Consider the following 17662-nt stretch of genomic DNA (forward strand, 5'->3'; position numbering starts at 1 on the left):
ATGATATGACAGGAAAGGAATTGCAGAAAAAAAAAAGCGTCTGTACCAGGAGAAGGACTACCACGGGGTCCCTTGGATATTATTATCAGTCACATTGCTTACTAGTTACTGCTACTCGAAGCGTAATATATTTAGAGACAATCATGTCCAAAACGCCCTTCGATTGCGACTATGGTGAGCGACTTCCAGAATTTGAAGGGGGTATATCACTCCGTATTCCGAATCCTATATACGTCTTTTTTATCTCGTCCAATAAAGTAAAACACCCCTAAACACAAATAAATATACCCTGATTATCTTCCGAAGAGTTCCAATAACGTTCCCTGACGCCGAGCTGCAATGCAAAGATATTAAGATGCCACGGTAGCTGACAGACGTTACCACCCGCCGCGGTAACCTCTTCCTCCCCCCCTCCGATACCCCCCGGGCCCTCTCGGCCCCCTGGGTCCTCCTCCCGGGCCGTCGTCATCCATGGCGGGCCGTGACCTGCCCTTCATCTCCTTGGGGAACGCGTCGTACGTCTTTCGCATCTGCGCATACCCCAAATGCATCTTGCCGTAAAAGTGGTCGGCCAACCGGCGGTCGTTGTCGAGCCTGCTGAGGTAGGCGCCGCAGACGTCGCAGACCTGCAGCTTCTGGTGGCCGGACGGGCCCGACGTGTCGGACAGGGCCTTGAGTTCCTTTTCGCGCTCGGCTTTTTGCTGGCCGGCTTGGCGCACGCGGAAGAGCTCGTCCTGGGCGCGAGAGACTTCGCCTAGGGAGCCGAGGATTTCGACTTCGAGGAGGCCGCTGTTGATGGACGCTGTGAGGTCGGAGATGGTTTTGAGCTGGTTGCAGAGAAAAGATGTCAGCTATGGTTCTTTTGACCAGGGGATTCCAATTGGGCAACAAGATGTCTTACCAAAGCATTGGTTTGCCGGATCTCGTCCGGAGTCTTCTCGAGACGCCTCTGCGCCGCATCGATTCGGCGATTGCATTCGTCAATGTACTTTTGCAGGTCGCGCATGTAATCGTACTCGAAGCCGTATTTGTGCTTTTCTCGGTCCGACAGGCCCTCGTACTCCGTCTTGAGGCTCTCGGCATGCACCTTGGGACACTGGCCGATATCCTGCTTGGTGTTTGTGAAGAGATCGTGCGGACACGTGCCGACGATGTACGATCGGCAGACTTTGGGGTCGTTGAGCGAGAGCTGGGCGGCGCGCGACGACGATGACGCGCCCATGAGCTGCTCGAGCAGCTTTCTCTGTTCAGCTGCCATGGCGTGGTGCGCTTGGAGGGTTCTAGGCTGCTGGATTGTTGGTGAGAGCCGAGTTGATGAGCGTTTGTATGGTGTACTTTTTTAGATTCGAGATGACGGATTGAACTGTGGCTGGTGGATTCTTCAGCCACTAGCTCGGAGCTGGGATACTTGCAGCTCACAGCATGTTGCAGCCTGTGGAGACGCTGAAAGGGTGCTGAACTAGTGGAGGGAATCGGGGATTTCACTGCCAAGGTGCCCTGGACGTCTCCCACCATCTTGTGGCGCATGTGCCTAGCCAGTGTGGCTGCACCTATCCCAACGGTACGTACCGAGTCGCAAGGGAACGGCCCAGCTCCAATCTGGCAATATCAAGTCCAACTTCAAGAGATGTAAATCTCGCCCGAATCGCGCCTGCGACTCGCGTATCCCCTCCTTTTCTCCTCACTCTCTTTTTCTTTTCCTCCTTTCACGATGCGCAGCCTTTTGTCATTCCTACCACTAATTATCCCCAGCGTCCTGGTATCAGCGACCGAGTACCACGAGCAGCTGAATCTACGGCCGCTGCCACTGTCGGCACTCCTCGCGAGCTTCAACTTTCGAGCCAACACCTCAATTGCCGACTTTGAGGCGCAGAATTTTCGACTCTTTCCGCGGTCTCTGGGCCAGATCCTGCAGTATGCGGGCACACGAGAGCTTCATCTGAGATTCACGCTGGGACGATGGGATGCGGAGAGCTGGGGAACTCGGCCCTGGGACGGAACCAAAGAGGGCGGCACTGGAGTGGAACTATGGGCGTGGCTGGATGCTGAGACGGACCAAGAGGCGGACGAGAAGTGGTTGACGCTGACCAATGCGCTCTCCGGATTGTTCTGCGCCAGTCTCAACTTCATTGACGGGACCAGGACCATTCGACCGGTTGTGTCGTTCCAGCCCGAGGGCGATCATCCCAACACGACGCTGGACAATACGAGGCTGCTGCATGGAGTGCTGCCCCATGAAGTAGTTTGCACGGAGAACTTAACGCCGTTTTTGAAGATGCTGCCATGCAAGGGAAAGGCCGGAATTGCGAGCTTGCTGGATGGACACAAACTGTTTGATGCATCGTTTCAGAGCATGGCCATTGATGTGCGGCCCATCTGCCCCTCAGAGGGGGAATGCGTTCTCCAGCTTGAACAAACGGTCGACATGGTCTTGGATGTTGATCGATCCAAGAGACCTCATGGTACGGTTTCTACTGTTATAACGATGCTCGGGGCTAGCTAACACCATCCAGACAACCCCATCCCAAGACCTCCCCCTGGCCGTGATCTAATCTGCGATACTTCAAAGCCCTACCATAACCCAGACGATTCTTGCTTTCCTGTGGATCATCTTCGCGGCCAGGAGTGGACGCTATCCCAAATCTTTGGGCGAACAATGAAAGGCACATGCCCCTTGACAGACTCCGAAACTCCCCCGGTCTGTGTTCATATCCCATCAACTCGCGACATCTTCTCCTCGGAAGGTGCTCATGAAATCAAGTACCCCAACAACGACTCTCTACGATGCTACCATATCGACCAAGAGAAGGAATTCACCCTCATCTTGACTAAGCCCGAGGTCCCTGCTGACGGAGAAGCTGCCTCTCTCGGCATTGTCAAGCCAGAAACACCTGTGCTGTACGCCGAGCGAAGTTTCACCGGCCATGGACAGGAACATGGTGGCGTGCAAGCCATTCTCACGAATCCAGGCGATGACACGGTGGAGTTTGTCTACATGGAATCTCTCCCCTGGTTCATGCGCGTCTATCTGCATACTCTTTCTGCGCGCATCTCCGGATCGTCACCCAACACCAATACTACCACCGAAATCGTCAAGCAGATCTACTACCGCCCGGCCCTTGACCGCGCTCGCGGCACACAGCTCGAGCTCCTCGTCAGCATCCCTCCACACTGCACCGTCTTCCTCACCTATGATTTTGAAAAGTCCATTTTGCGATACACCGAGTATCCCCCAGACGCAAACCGCGGCTTCGACGTCGCAGCCGCTGTCATCACCACACTGGAGCCCAAGGCCATGAACATCCGCACCACGAGCTTGCTTCTCTACCTTCCCACTCCTGATTTCAGTATGCCTTACAACGTCATCATCTTTACATCAACAACCATTGCGCTTGCCTTTGGCGGCTTGTACAACATCCTCGTCAGGCGCATGGTCGGCGCAAACGAGGCTCCGTCCGGAGCCATCAAGGACAAAGTATTAGGCTTCATTGAGAAGCTGAAGAAGAAGAAGAAGACGGCGGTAGCTACAGTGGCAGCAGGAGGAAGTGCAACGTCGGCCACAGGGAAAACTGAGGCAAAGTGATTTTCTTTTCATATTTCTTGTTGTTAGAAATTGCATACATAAATACAGAACATTTAGACTGCATCTTGGGATATTTTGACATCACCGAAACAGCGGCACAGGGAGACTTTTTTTCTTCTTTCACTTTATTTTACTTATTTGATATGGTAACAGGTTACCTAACTGCTTACATGATTCGAGAGACCAGCCTCCATTGTTTCCCTCCTTCAGCAGAATTTGACTTCTCACATCCACGCTTCAAAAACACCTCTCATCCAAAAGTTTGTTTCTCACAAAGAAGGATATTTAGCAGACACCAGAGGGGATGGTGAAGCTCTCAGTTCGGGCGGAAGCAGAGTACCTGGCTCCGGATCCAAGACCGCGCTTGGCAAAGGCAGTCCACAGCTCGCACAAGTTCTCGCCACCAGTCAGAGAGCGGTCGGCGTCGAGGATGGCGTCACGGGCAGAGACGAAAGTGGGCGTGCAGGGCTGGAGGGCGAGGCCGTTGAGGACGAGCTTGAGGGCGAGGAACTTGCCGTCGGTGGGCACGCCCTGGGAGTCAAAGGTCGGGAACTCGGCGTCGTTCTTGCCGTGCTTGTCGATGAGGTTCCAGAGGACCTCGTAGAGGATGGAGGCCCAGGTGGTGCCGGAGGAGTGGACCTCGTTCTGGGAGTTGACGGACTTGTAGGTGAGCGGGTTGGTGGTCAGGCTGGTGGAGTAGGGGTACTGGCGGATGCCCTTGGGGTTGTTGTCGGCCCAGGCGCCCATGGGGTAGTCGGTGGCGCGGGTGTCGCCGGCCTTGAGGCGGATGGCCGTGGCATAGAAGTCGCCCCAGCCTTCGCCCATGCCGCCGGCCTCGACGCCGGACAGGCAGCCGGAGTTGGCAGGGCCACCGGTGAGACGTGTGGACACTGGTGATGTCCGAGTTAGTTAGAGGACAGACGATAGAGGGCAGACAGAGGGAGAGAGGCAAGGGAGAAAGGGAGAGTCGATCAAAACTTACGTCCGTGAGTGTATTCGTGGATGACGATGCCCTCCTCGAGAGAGCCGTCACGTCGGGGTGTGGACACAGTCCAGATGTACATCCTCATGCGGCCATTGCTGCCGTCGGCGGGAGTGGCAAAGTTGGCGTTGTTGGTGCCAGAGCCGTCTTGGGCGTTCAGGATGACAAAGTCATTGCCCTTGCCGCCCTTGCCGTTGTTGTTGGCCTGGAAGTTGCCGGCAACCTCGTTGAAACCGAGGACGTACAGCAAGTCGTGGTACTTGTTAGCAGTGTAGAACAACTGGGTGATGGAGGCATCACGGTAGTCCGTGGGGTTGGTCTGGGTCAGCGAGAAGGGGTACTCAAAGGCCCGGGTTGCGCTGGTCGGGCGGTAGTTGTTGAGGTAGTCGTTGCCTCCGTTGGGGTTGACCTGGGCAATGGCGTTGTTACCGCGCGTGGTGGTGTAGTTGGTGGTTCCGTCGCCGAACCAGGTGAAGGGGGAGGCATCGACTCTCCATGGGTCAGTGAAGGTTTTGCGGTCACCCTCCGTGGGGTCGTTGAGGCCCCAGGGGAACACCTCGACGGTGGCAAAGTCGCTGACGTAGTCGACGACACCGTGGACCTCCTTGTTGGTGGCAGCATCGATGTATGTGAGCAGCCAGTTGTCCACGACGTCGGTCTCAACTCGCCAGGTCAGAGACAGAGTTCCGTCCTCCTTGGCAAGGTAGACCAGGCGGGCCTCGGGGTCGCTGACAGCACCAGAGGTGCCCTTGAGAGTGTACTTCTCAGTTCCCTCCTGGGCCTCGGCGGTGGCACCTTCGGCCTGGATGGGGAGACCCAAGATGTCGACAGCACCCTTGAGCGCATTCGTGGGGTCGGAGAAGTCACGCTTCGTCAGGGGGCTCTCTGCGGGAATCTTGCCGGCGAAGAAGCTGTTTCCGTGAGAAAAGACTCTGCCATTTCGGCCAATCTGAAGCAAGGCATTGATAAGTAAGCTTCCATCCAGTTGGATCAGGGGAAGGAGTTCTTATTCATGTTACTTACGTTGACCTTGAAGTCAGCATTATCAATGTCAATGCCGTGGGCTGTCTGCTTGAAGTGGACGTGGCCAATGCCGTCGACGTCGACGTAGTGGTCGGGAACGACACGGAATTCCGCGTTGGGAGCAGCTCGCTTGACAGCTCGGGTAGCAGTGGCGACGTAGTCGCGCTTGAAACCCTCAGCCTGGATAGAAGCCTCCTCCTCGACGTGTGTCGAGGGAGTGTAGTCAGACAAGCTAGGCAGGCTGTACTTGCTGATATCAATGCCGCGCTTGGCCAAGCCAGAGGCGGTCTCCAGCTTCGGGGCGGGATGAGCGTGCACGTTGGCAGCAAGGCCAGTGAGGCCAAGAAGGATAGCAGACTTCATGGTGACAGTTGAGAGGCGATCAGAGTTATACAAGCTGGAGAGGCACCAGAGCGAGGATCGAGTGATCGACCTTGTGAAGCAACCTGCTGGCTCATCTATTGGAATAATGAGGAGCCATTGGACCCTTTTATGCTCAGGATTTTCGACAGCATCTCGACCATCTCGCAAGATGTTTCCTTCGGAGTTCCTTATCAGTATACAAAATCCGGATGTTACACTCGAAGTAGAATGTGATCACGTCTCTCAGTCGAGATTTACAGCATCGTGAGTCTTGGCGACTAATTCACGCAAAGGCGACGAGGAAAAAAGGAAGGTGTTGTGAATCCATTCTGTTCAACACCAAGAGTTTTGTTGAGAACTTTTGCAACTATGGGAATTCCACATCGCCAAGGCCCTTAGGGTGAACAAAAGTCCATGTTCAATGGCACGCAACGACATGATCCACGGCCAGGTTCGGCAGATTCGGGGAGCAAATGAACAGCGGGAAGCGAAGGCGAAATATCACCCAAGAGATTGCCCAATGGAGTGGTATCAAAGGGCCAAATGCTCTTATCGACGATCCTATACGAACTGAGAAACTCCTGGCGTTGACCAAGTTGTGGGCGATGTAACTATATCCCACGCAATGGATTTGGGCAACAGAAGTTGGTCAGCTGCCTATAACTTGGAATCACATCGTTTTAGTCACTCTATAGGTCCATCAGATGAGCAAAGCAAAGCAAAAAACTAATCGACGGCTCTAGTCTGCGGCATCTGTTAAAGCAACTTCTTTCTCGGGCCTAGGCGATTCGCGACCCCTCAGCCATCGGGCATATTCTGTCGAATTGCCTTTGAGCAGCGGGGGGCAAGTTTAGCATTTGACGGTAACTATACGTGTTAAGCTTAACAAAGCGGCGCATGAATTTTCCACTCGTTTCCGGAGCCAGGATTCCTTATGGGTCGCTTAAAACAACGCGCATTATCAGAGGGCCAAGAAAGCGACGCTACGGTATCGTGGGAGCGTGTATTGACCTGCCAGATCGGGGCGGGATTCCGGGGTTGCGTTCCGATCGGCTGCAATGATGCCATTCACCGAGCTTATAGGAGAGGAAAGTTACTATTACGAATGCCGGGATTTAGGTTTTGCTCCGAAGTAGGTTAAATTATGGTTTTGAGTCAATAAAGAGAGTGGTGGGGATGTGATATAGTATTCAGGGACAAGTTGTCTAGGACACTATAGTATATGCAAATAGTATTTGCACAACCACTTGTCTAGTTTATCTAATCTACAAATGAATCTACATCTGAAACGATGGCTTAAGCAAGATGCCGTAGTGTGCTAATATAGATAGCAGCTCCAAATGAACCATTTTCATGCAAAGGGAAGAGGACATCCAATAACGTAGCTGCGGCCGTATGAGTTGGGCCGACTAGGCTTTTTCAATGCAACGGTTCCATTATCCATATCAATGATTTATTTAAGAGTCTATCTAGACCATCGCTTTCACTTTCCATTCTGCACTTGGTGAAGGATGCATGTAACCCCTTAGCATCGTATTCTCTTGGCACAATGGCGCCTAAACACGGCTTTCCCTGCCAGGAACGTGTGGCTGGGCGCGGATATCCAAGGAATGAGACGGATTCTCATGCAGAATATCCGAAGGTTATATTAAAAGCCCCCGGCAGTTGTGGCGATGATCTCGTGAAGATGTGGATGGTGTTGTTGAACATCTCGTGTTTTCGGGTTGATAGGATGTCCGCTTAAGAAGCAACATTGGGCCGATTGGTTGGAAAGGAGAGATTCCGATTGAATACTAGATGTTAAAATAGATGAATAGGGGGATTAATTTGTAGATGATTATCAAGCTAGAGGATGTGAACCATCCATCACGTTGTCTTTGTGTAGTGCAGGGTAGTAAACGGATCGATTGTCGTACGAGGCATCTGTGATATCTGAGGTTGAAGCATTGTGATTCGTCTCCTCTACACGCATTATTGTTCAATTATTTTGTCTTGCTACAACTCAATTTGATCATCGGATGACGAAACAATATCGTAGCATCTTGGCAGTGGAAGAGGCATCCCGCAACAGCGCGTAATACTACTCTCAGCAAATATGCAAATTTCTCTATGGCCTATATCATTTCTTTCCGCATATTAATCTTGCATAAGCCAGGCTGATATCAAATTCAACATACAATTCTCAAAGGCAATACAGCTTTCAGTCAGTATACACAGTCATAAATAAAGAAACAACGCACTATCTATTAAGATTCTAGGACCCATAGAGAAGGGAGATGAAAAAAGTAATCAAATGGTATCTTAGGTACTATTATTTAACTACGGTATATAATAAAGATAGCATTTATCTCTGATCTCGTGTGATAAAGATAGATATCTTCTTTTTTTAATCTAGTTCCGTTAAAGTTATATAGTATAACTTAAATTCAACTGCCTTTTTTAACTATCATGATACGAGGCCCCTAGTACAGCTGATATGTTTTAAAATTATAGAAATCAATACAAATATACTGTTATTCCAGCAGAATTTAGCTGGCGCGTGCCAAAACATAGAAAATTATTGTTATATTCCGAGGCGAAAAGACATGTAAAGGGTCGTTGTGTTCTTCTTTCATGATAGAAGTAGATAGTTTATGCTTCATTAGCTCATAAACGTGTTTCTTAAAAGTAAAATGATATCATCTCGCTGTGAAACCTGCGTGGTCTTTAAATAATAGTTTAATCCGTGTAGTAATTTCTCTGAATCTCTTGAACAAAATCTGAACAGCTTGAGATTACTCGTGGCTGTGGTACGCAGCGCTTTGAGCCCAAATTTACCCGTTTCCATCCAACGTCGCTTCAACCCCCTCAACAAGAGAATAGCCGAAGTCACTAGTGATTGTTCGTTTCCCAGTCTCTCGTGCAAGATTCAAAGTGTTGAAGATACTCAGTAGCATTCACGGTTAGGGGATGGTCTGGTCCTAACTATAGCGGTTATACTCTGCTACACCAACGCAACTCCATCCTCATTGCGGCTCAACCTATGCCAACTCCAAGCAAGGCTGTACATGGCCAGAATTATGTTTGGGTGATTATCTCCAAATATCTCTCATTGTCCACTTGAACGTTAGGAGGTTCTGCCTCGCTATTCCGGCCTTGTGCATGGTATAATGTTACAAGCCATTCCTTAGCTCGGATTTCATTTGGATCCTCAGCATCTCCTTCCTAGGCTTCATAAATCTGAATAGAAATAGGCTCCATCTCGCCATAGAAGCCTTGTCTGAATCATGTTATAAAAGGCTTCCCATGGCTGAGATTGTGTCTGGATGATGATCTCCTAGCCTTCCTTTCCTGAGTTCCAGTATTCTTTAATCCAAACGCTCTTTTGCTCTCCATTGCCCACCATGATGAAGCAACTCAGCTGCTCTTCAAGTAGCTGCGTCGTCTCAATCTGCTTCTTGTTCACATCTGCCCACTCTCCGATTTGCAATACACGTGCTAAGAATTTCCCGCATTGTTTCCAGGTATCTCGTTGTGAATCAGGGAAAAGGTCTGCTGCAGCTTGTGGAGCGATACTCGAGAAATATTTTTCGCCGTCCAAGTGCTCATCGTTGCTCATGCCCGTTGATTCGATAGGCTGGGTGTGTCGGCTTACTTGCATCTCGGTCTCCTTCCCAGAGACATGTCCGAGGATGATATTCTTTTCGTTGATTATGCTTGACTTCCCCATATTCAGGCTGTGTCGTATAGCCTCTTGTACAAGTTATACATTTCATAATTCCGTCCATCGCCATCTATTTTACATATAGCAATAAAGGAGAACTCTTTCAACTGTGTGATAATGTTAACAGTCTCAGATTCTAGTTCCTTTATATCATCTCTTAGACAGTTGTTAAGGTGTTTGAGCGCGGTTGTTATTATTTCTTCCGCAATATTTTTTGATACTAACGTATGCGATAGTATAAATAATATTACGTAGGTTTTCAGCCTTTTATCTAATATAAATAACCGAAATAAACTATATTCTAAATATGTTAATAGGCGCATTGCATCTTTCATGCCTTACGCACAGCCTCGAGAAAAGCCCTGTCGCTTAGGCTGTTTTTGTTAATCTAAAGCTTCTGCGCTATTGTTCTATAATCATGTGAAAATATTGCCTTGGTATCAGCGTGCACTTATAAGATAGAGTAAGTGACATCGGTGCACCGCCGGTATACATAGTTGAGCGCGATTTATGTCTTTCTAAGCCAGCCAGCTCTTCTCTTGATCTTCTTTTGCAATGTGAAAATTTGTACTTACCCAGAGCCGCCCAGACCCCAGAGCGCAGCACTGTGAGATATCGCTGATGGGTATGGCAAGAGTGTATTGAGCTTATCCACGAGATCAGGATGATGGATGAGATCCTCGTTGCGTGGATATGGGGTGAGACGAATGGCGGCTCGGGCCGGTCGGTGGGTCAGATGGAGATTGAGTGTGGTATTGTTGTGTCTCTGGTGTATCCTGGTCTCATCGTGAAACTGATTATTTATAAACTGGCTCTTTGCAGCCTCTTCAGGAGAGACAGTTGGTTGTTCCATTTTGTTGTCGATGCTCTATGTGATGTGTGGTAGTAAGAGTGTTGATTCTGACAAGTATGTAGAGGCAGTTACTCTAGATCTACTTGATGCCCAATCGTGTATTAAGGCTGGAAACCATGCGGCTTCTACTGGTTGGCTGGAGTTCAGAGCTGCACATTTCGGTTTATGCGTTGCTTGTTGTATGCATGAATACCTTATACATGGAACAATGCACTTTTGAGATATGTTGACAATTCTTCATTCAAACACTAGAGTAAAGGAAAGCTAAGTTTAATTAAGCAAATCCTCCCTCGTGCCCAGTTTCCTCGAGCAAACACTAGACACACCTTCCTCTTGTGAAGCATGCAGCTTTGGTCACGTCATTTGGTCCACGTGCTCTTTGCCATGAAGAATCTCTCCCGCTTCGAAGCGGGGGTTTCAATAGTCTCTTATGGACACAATGTAACATTGTAGTATTAGACTTGGCCCCCAAGGCTATGCGACAAGGCTACGCTCCAAAGCCACAATACCCAACCAGAATCTTTCTTCTTTCCTTCTCTTCAAAGCCTTCGGGAAATAACCGCTCTGAAAGAAGGTAAAAAAAGAACTATTGTTATATAATATTAATGGTTTGGTCCAAAGACCTCTTTGCGCGGCAAGATAATGGCGGCTCTGTGCCCGCTGGGTGCTTCGATAAGTGCAGTACGTCGTGAAGTATTTATTAATGGATTGCATTGGAGGTTCCACCGGTTTTAGAGCTAATATACTATCATTAGGCGATGCTTTGGCAATTGCTCAAGCTCAAGGATTGAAGAGTCAGCTATGCGCTCCTAATTCTGCCTTCATTGAGGCCGTTGACTCTTGTAGCGCTTGCATCAAGACGCAGGGCCCCAATCCTAGGGGTGGCATATCGAGTATCTTACCTTTGCTTCCAGCCCTTGAGTTCTGCCATCTACTTTCGTATTCAACGTTGATGTATACGTCAACCAATGGCCAAATAACGACAATTGTGTATCTTCTACCGACAAACAATGCGGCAACTGACACTTCATCATCATCAAGAACAATTACAACAGACAAGAAGACGTCAAGAGCTACAACACCTAGTAGAACTTCTACTTTGGCAATTCCGACATCTCTTGCTCCCCAGAATGCGGCTTCGAGCCCATCTGTTTCAGGTATACACTATTTGTGGAAATCCTCTGGCGTTTTCGCATTTATATCTGATATATATAATGTTGCAGCTACACCACCAAGCCACGCCTGGATAGCAGGTCCTGTTGTCGGCTCCATCGTCGGACTCGCCATCGTATTTGGCGTTTTATTCTATTTGTGGCGGCGGCGGTATAGACACTCCAAGCCTGATAATTTTGATCCAGCTCAGTTGCATTCCGATTGTATACCTAAGCCCGAGCTTGACGCGCAAACGAACATGATTCATGAATTAGATGCGCAGCCGGTATCACCAAGAGCTGAAATGCCGGAAAAATGAGGCTACTCTACTGCAGCAGAGTTGCAGACGGAAAATGACGCAGAGTCGGTAGCTGCTGCTGTGTCACGACACTAAGCCTGCAATGTCGCTAGTTCAGCTGTGTGTGAAACCAGCAGTAGATCGAATGCGAAAGCAATAACTCGCAAACCGCTTCAAAATCGATAACTAGTAGCGCATGCCGCTAAGTGAGAATGTATGAGCTATTGATTAATTTATAATTGCAAAGAGATCATTAAAAATGACGCAGCTTTTACTGAGTGTAAACAGTCATAGATAGACAGATATCCCACTGCATTTCGAGAATCTGGGACATAGAAGAGCGATGAAGTCAAAGAGGCGAATGAATAATATTTTTATTACTGCCATCCAGCTGAAAACAATATTTATCTCTGAATCTTAAATAGTATATCCATATCTGAGACACGTATGAAGATAACGCGTCCGGAGTCGCACCCAATGGCAAGTGTTGATGCTCTTACAGCTGACACTCTCGGCCGATAAGCTGGTGGTAGCCATAAGATCCTGTGTGAATCCCAAGTAACCCATGTTTGATTGTAGACTCCAATATCCTGACGGTGGACGATTGGTGATACAGAAGAGAGTCCCTGGACAGGAGGCTTTCGCATTGGCGATTGTGGCGATGGATAACTCTCACGCGACCATCTGGGTTGACCAATGCTCAATCCCGTGCCAATTAGATCACAGGCAATGCTGCCGTCCATTGTGAAGTTGATTGCGCCTACCCAGCTGCCATAACCCTTAAGCGTTGCCGTGCAGATGCCTGTTGCTATATCCCAGAATTTAATTGTATCGTCACCCGATGCTGATACTAGCTGGCCATTTGGTGCAAAAGTCATTGCGCTTACCCAAAAACTATGGCCCTCGAGTTTCATGATACAATCATGTGTCGTCATATCCCAGATTTTAACTGTGTAATCCCCATATGCTGAAGCTAGCAATTGGCCATTTGGTGAGACGGTGATCGCGCTTATTCCATATACGCGCTCTTCACTGGGAAGTGTTGCTGTGCAATTGCCAGTGGATAAATCCCAAAGCTTGATTGTATGATCTGATAATGTTGATACTAGCTCTTGGCTATTTGGTGAAAAGGCAATTGATAATATGGATTCGCGATTGCAATCAAGCTCTGCTGTGCAGCGGCCTGTTGTTATATCCCAGAGCTTAGTTATATAACCCGACACTGATGCTAGCTGCTGGCTATTTGGCGCAAAAGTGATTTGTGATATGTAACCATCAGTCTGAAGTGTTGCCACACAGTGGCCTGTTGTTATATCCCAGAGCTTGATTGTTTTATCATATTCGGATGCTGAAGCTAGCTGACGGCCATCTGGTGCGAAGGTAACTGCTGTAACTGATTGGCTATGGCCTTTGAACGTTGTTATGCAGCGGCCAGTTGCTGTATCCCAGAGTTTAACTGTATGATCGTCTGATGCTGAAGCTAGCTGCCTGCCATCTGGGGTGAAACTAATGGCTGTTACTTTATGACTATGGATATCAGTTGTTGACGGACTGCGGCTTATCGTAGTATCCCAGAGCTTAATTGTAGAATCATGTGATGCTGAAGCCAGTTGCCAGTTATCTGGCGCGAAGTTGACTGCTGTAACCGATTGGCTATGACCTTTAAATGTTGCGGTGCAGAGACCTGTTTCTATATCCCAGAGCTTAACGGTACGATCATGTGATGCTGAAGCCAGCCACCGGCTGTCTGGCGTAAAGCAGATTGCATTTATACCCTCGTCATGGCCAACAAGCGTTGCTATACAGCTGCCTATTGCTGTATCCCAGAGCTTGATTGTCGAATCATCTGATGCTGAAGCTAGCCACCGGCCATCTGGCGTAAAGCGAATTGTATTAATTCGGTCTTCATGGCCAGTAAATTCTATTATACGACTGCCCGCAACGGTATCCCAGAGCTTAATATTGTGGTCATATGATTCCACATAACCATTCGAGATGCTCTCTTTGTTTGCCACTGATGCCAACCGCCGGTTGTCTGGCGCAAAGCTGACTCCTTCTAAGAAGCCATTATGGCCCACAAATGTTCTTATACAATCGCCTGTTTCTGTATCCCAGAGCTTAACGGTACGATCATGTGATGCTGAAGCCAGCCGTCGGCCATCTGGAGCAAAACTAATGTCTGTTATCCTGGTGTAATGGCCATCAAGCGTTATTATGCAACGGCCTGTGATTGCATTCCAGAGTTTAATTTGTTTCATTTCTGCTGACGCCAGCCGCTGACTATCTGGTGAAAAGCAGACTGCGGAAATGCCGCCACTCACAAGCGTTGCTGTGCAGCGACCAGTTGCTGGATCCCAAAGCTTAATTGTACCACCAGATGCTGCTGACGCCAGCTGCCGGCCGTCTGGAGAGAAGCTGACTGCTCTTGTCCAGTCGTTGTGGCCTTCAAGTGTTGCTAAGCAGGCATCCCAGTTACTTTCAACTTGGGGCAGCAAAGATATCCAAGGAGGGATCTGATCTCTAAACATGTTCCGAATCACACTCTGCTCTGGTGCGAATAGAAGAGCTGAAGAATAGATTTGGAGTGGTGCCTCATCAATGGACCAGCGATTGATAAGAATAATTCGCTTAATATCGCGGATAATGGCTGATGTCTCAACACCGTCTTCTGACTATTCGTAGTATTAGCAAACTGATTTAGCTGATTAGGAAACGGTACGGCTTCCACTTACATCAATCGTACCTAATAGGTTGTCCAACATACCAGAACTCTCTGAGATACGACCAATAAGACTTAAAGCCTCGATCCAGTGCAGTAGGTGGCGGATCAGGAAGTCATAGACCTGATCATGATCACGGACTATTACTCCGCTCTCCTTTAGGTGGTGGACCCAGTAGAGGCACGCGTATTGTATCTCCGGTGGAAAGCGAATATCTATTGTCTCTTGTTCGATGTCTAACCGTAGTGTTCCTGGTCTCCGTAGGTCGCAGATATCTTTTCGAAGGTTGTCTGTAGATAGCAGCTTAAGACAGCGTACCATGACCATTTGATGGGTTTCCTGCTCATTTACCCAGAAAGAGTTTATATCGAAATTTTCCTTATCGATGAGAAAGTCCCGAAAAGAGAGGTGGAAGAGCCGTATCGGCTCATCCGGGTTCAAAGGTATATTCAAAACCGAGTGGAGCATGTCCAGTTGGTTATCGATCTTCTCGGTATCAACTGCCAAAAGATTCGCAAGAGAAGTTATTGAGAGTGGGCTAGCGAGAAGCACGATAGTACCGACGATCTCTTTGAATTTGGTTATAACAGCTCTCTTTTCGCCACCTTTGAGATCTCTTGTCAGCTGCTCTAGGACAGGTAGATATGTCGCATCAAGATTAGATTTTGGGTTTCGATGGGAGTTGAAAAATATTTCCAGTTGCTCCTTTGGCCCACCAAGCCTGCGATCGCTGATAAATCGACAAGCAGTCGCAGCATAGATAAACAAAGGGATGGCCATGTCAACAAGCCTCTCGGTATCTTTGCTACCGGGCCACTGCGATGGTAGTTGCCGTCTTGTTTCAACCGACATGTTATAGTGCTGCACAATAGCTTTCAACTGATCCTCTAGATATACGGCAATGTCGTTTTTTATATCAGGCTTGGGGATTTCGTGAAGAGCCAGTTCCTTATAGGAGTCGCCGATGCTTTTAAAGCCGAGACGTATTGGGAGTTCTGGTCGGCTGGTAATGAAGAAACGCAGGCGAACGGATGTCACGTCCATAGCTCTAGCGAGCAAAAGGACCATAAGTCTGACGTCTTCTTCCAGATCACACTCATCAAGGGCATCAATCACTATAGACACTATAGTGGATTGTTGGTCCTCGCACTTGTCAAGCGGCTCTAGAATAAGTTTCTCAAACTGTTCACTCTTGGTCTTATCGGAAATGTTCATGTCCGCCTCAATTGCAGCCCTCACGTGCGGGACTATACATGGCAGTTGTTGAACAAGCTGAGCTGCAATCGTAGTGAACAACAAGGCAGCTCCGCCACGGTCACCTTCGCCCTTCTTGAAGAAGAAACTTGCACAAGGGATGTTCTTTTCTGTAAGATATTCTGCTACTGTCCGAGAAATCGTGGACTTGCCAGTACCAGCCATACCGCACAGCCAGTATATGCACTTTCCATGCGGGTCTTCGAACCAGTTATATATTCCAGCGAGGACGTTGAGCCGAGTTCTAGGATGGCACCGGGGAACATACTCGTTCGCTTGAGAGTTGAAAGCGGCACCCTTTGCGACAGGCAACTTTGATAGATCAATTTTGTGGTTGATAGTGAGGACTTCAGCCCTAGTATAATGTTAACATTACAGAAATGAGATGGATAAATTGTAACGTACGTTTGATCGATTTGCATGGCGACTACCATGGTATTCTGGTGCTGCTCCAAGCCTGCCATGATGTTCTCCAGTTTCTTGCTTTCGAAGGGCCATTTTAGGGCCCGCAACCCAAAAGCTCTCATTGTCCTCTGCTTTCGACCTCCATTTAACTTGTTCTCAAGCGTTGTAGCAATGGAGTCCAGGAGCAAGCGGGAATTATTAAGAGCATCGTGTAGCTTCTGCGACGTCCTAAGTCGGGCCCCGTGGGAGCTTTCGAGAAGTTCCATTACATCCTTCAGCGTTGTCTCTAGGCTGCTAATACGCTCTCGAAGGCTCTGGATGTCGTGGCTAGCATTCTTGACAGCAGAAGAGTACTCAGCGCAGAGAGAAGCAATCTTCACCGTAAGCTCGACCGCCGTCCCAAGTCCCTCCATCGTGTGTAAATATCCAATAGAGGAGATGAAGCACTACAGAGTGAGATGTTGATGAGAACAACAACACAAATACGCTAGTCAGCAGCTGCAACTCTGCATTGAGACCCAATCAAGGCTGACTGCAGCCTATCAGCGGTCTCACGGGTTGCCTACCACTGGATCGGCGCCTGAGTGCAAGAGACATGAAAAATGGCACCTTTGATACAAGACTCACTGTAGACTAATGAGACTATGATCCGACCATAATCGAAAGGTCAGGATGTCGAAGTCTAAGCATATATTCTAAGTACTTCAATCAAATGATCAAATTCTCTGCAAGGTTGTTGAAGACACAACCGTTTAAACCCGCAGATCCGTCATGGACGAGCTCCGTCATAGATGGCCCTTTCTTCTCCGCGAGACGCCAGATTACCTCCCGAAATCTGAGTCATGGCCTGTCGACTTCGACATTCCAAGTAAATTATCGCAGTTATTGGCGATCAGCCAGCTACGTGGAAACTTGTAGTTTAAGACTGACGGAAGCCTTGAATCGGTGGGGCTCGGTGTATCGGCATTATGGCAAAACCACGTGTGAGAGCCAAGGTAGCTTGCTTCCTGACTTTAGAGCTCTGGAGACCATATTCAAAACCCTTGATATCTAGATCATGAGCCAGCTTCTCTTTGTCTCTATAGATTTTCTCGGTAGAGCCGCCAAGATCCATGAGTCTCCCTTTGCTTTCTTTTCTCTACATGGTATGACACGTTGCATTATAAAAGAGTCGTCCACTCTTGATTTTATCAGTACTGTTTCTATGAGCACAAACATAATTTTCTGGTGGTATGTCTGAGACCTGGCTTCTCCGGGTCCATTCGTGATGATACCAACCAGTTCTATGGCTGTTTTCGAACCGCCCTTCATCCCAAATAATTACTC

General features: G+C 48.6%; 5 protein-coding genes across 5 annotated transcripts; 1 reads left to right on the forward strand and 4 right to left on the reverse strand.

The window, feature by feature from the left end:
- Positions 1 to 377: 377 nt before the first annotated feature.
- T069G_09126 (uncharacterized protein) lies at positions 378 to 1258 on the reverse strand (the record flags this gene model as incomplete). The annotated part of the gene is made up of 2 exons (XM_056176336.1): positions 378 to 827; positions 902 to 1258. 2 exons carry the CDS (start codon positions 1256 to 1258, stop codon positions 378 to 380), a joined length of 807 nt encoding a protein of 268 aa, XP_056024814.1.
- A 453-nt stretch (positions 1259 to 1711) lies between these two features.
- Positions 1712 to 3583, forward strand: T069G_09127 (gpi16 subunit, GPI transamidase component domain-containing protein; the record flags this gene model as incomplete). The annotated part of the gene is made up of 2 exons (XM_056176337.1): positions 1712 to 2462; positions 2514 to 3583. 2 exons carry the CDS (start codon positions 1712 to 1714, stop codon positions 3581 to 3583), a joined length of 1821 nt encoding a protein of 606 aa, XP_056024815.1.
- Positions 3584 to 3868: 285 nt separating this feature from the next.
- T069G_09128 (fungalysin metallopeptidase (M36) domain-containing protein) lies at positions 3869 to 5951 on the reverse strand (the record flags this gene model as incomplete). The annotated part of the gene is made up of 3 exons (XM_056176338.1): positions 3869 to 4473; positions 4566 to 5514; positions 5589 to 5951. The coding sequence occupies 3 exons, from the start codon at positions 5949 to 5951 to the stop codon at positions 3869 to 3871; spliced, it is 1917 nt and encodes a 638-aa protein (XP_056024816.1).
- A 3316-nt stretch (positions 5952 to 9267) lies between these two features.
- On the reverse strand, positions 9268 to 10507 carry T069G_09129 (uncharacterized protein; the record flags this gene model as incomplete). Its single annotated transcript, XM_056176339.1, has 2 exons — positions 9268 to 9667; positions 10230 to 10507. The coding sequence occupies 2 exons, from the start codon at positions 10505 to 10507 to the stop codon at positions 9268 to 9270; spliced, it is 678 nt and encodes a 225-aa protein (XP_056024817.1).
- A 1946-nt stretch (positions 10508 to 12453) lies between these two features.
- T069G_09130 (WD domain, g-beta repeat domain-containing protein) lies at positions 12454 to 16749 on the reverse strand (the record flags this gene model as incomplete). The annotated part of the gene is made up of 7 exons (XM_056176340.1): positions 12454 to 12500; positions 12634 to 14439; positions 14500 to 14629; positions 14690 to 14967; positions 15238 to 15924; positions 15997 to 16286; positions 16337 to 16749. The coding sequence occupies 7 exons, from the start codon at positions 16747 to 16749 to the stop codon at positions 12454 to 12456; spliced, it is 3651 nt and encodes a 1216-aa protein (XP_056024818.1).
- Between the last annotated feature and the right edge of the window lie 913 nt (positions 16750 to 17662).

This window comes from Trichoderma breve, chromosome 6 (assembly GCF_028502605.1).
Source record: "Trichoderma breve strain T069 chromosome 6, whole genome shotgun sequence".
In the NCBI taxonomy this organism is placed as follows: Eukaryota; Fungi; Ascomycota; class Sordariomycetes; order Hypocreales; family Hypocreaceae; genus Trichoderma; species Trichoderma breve.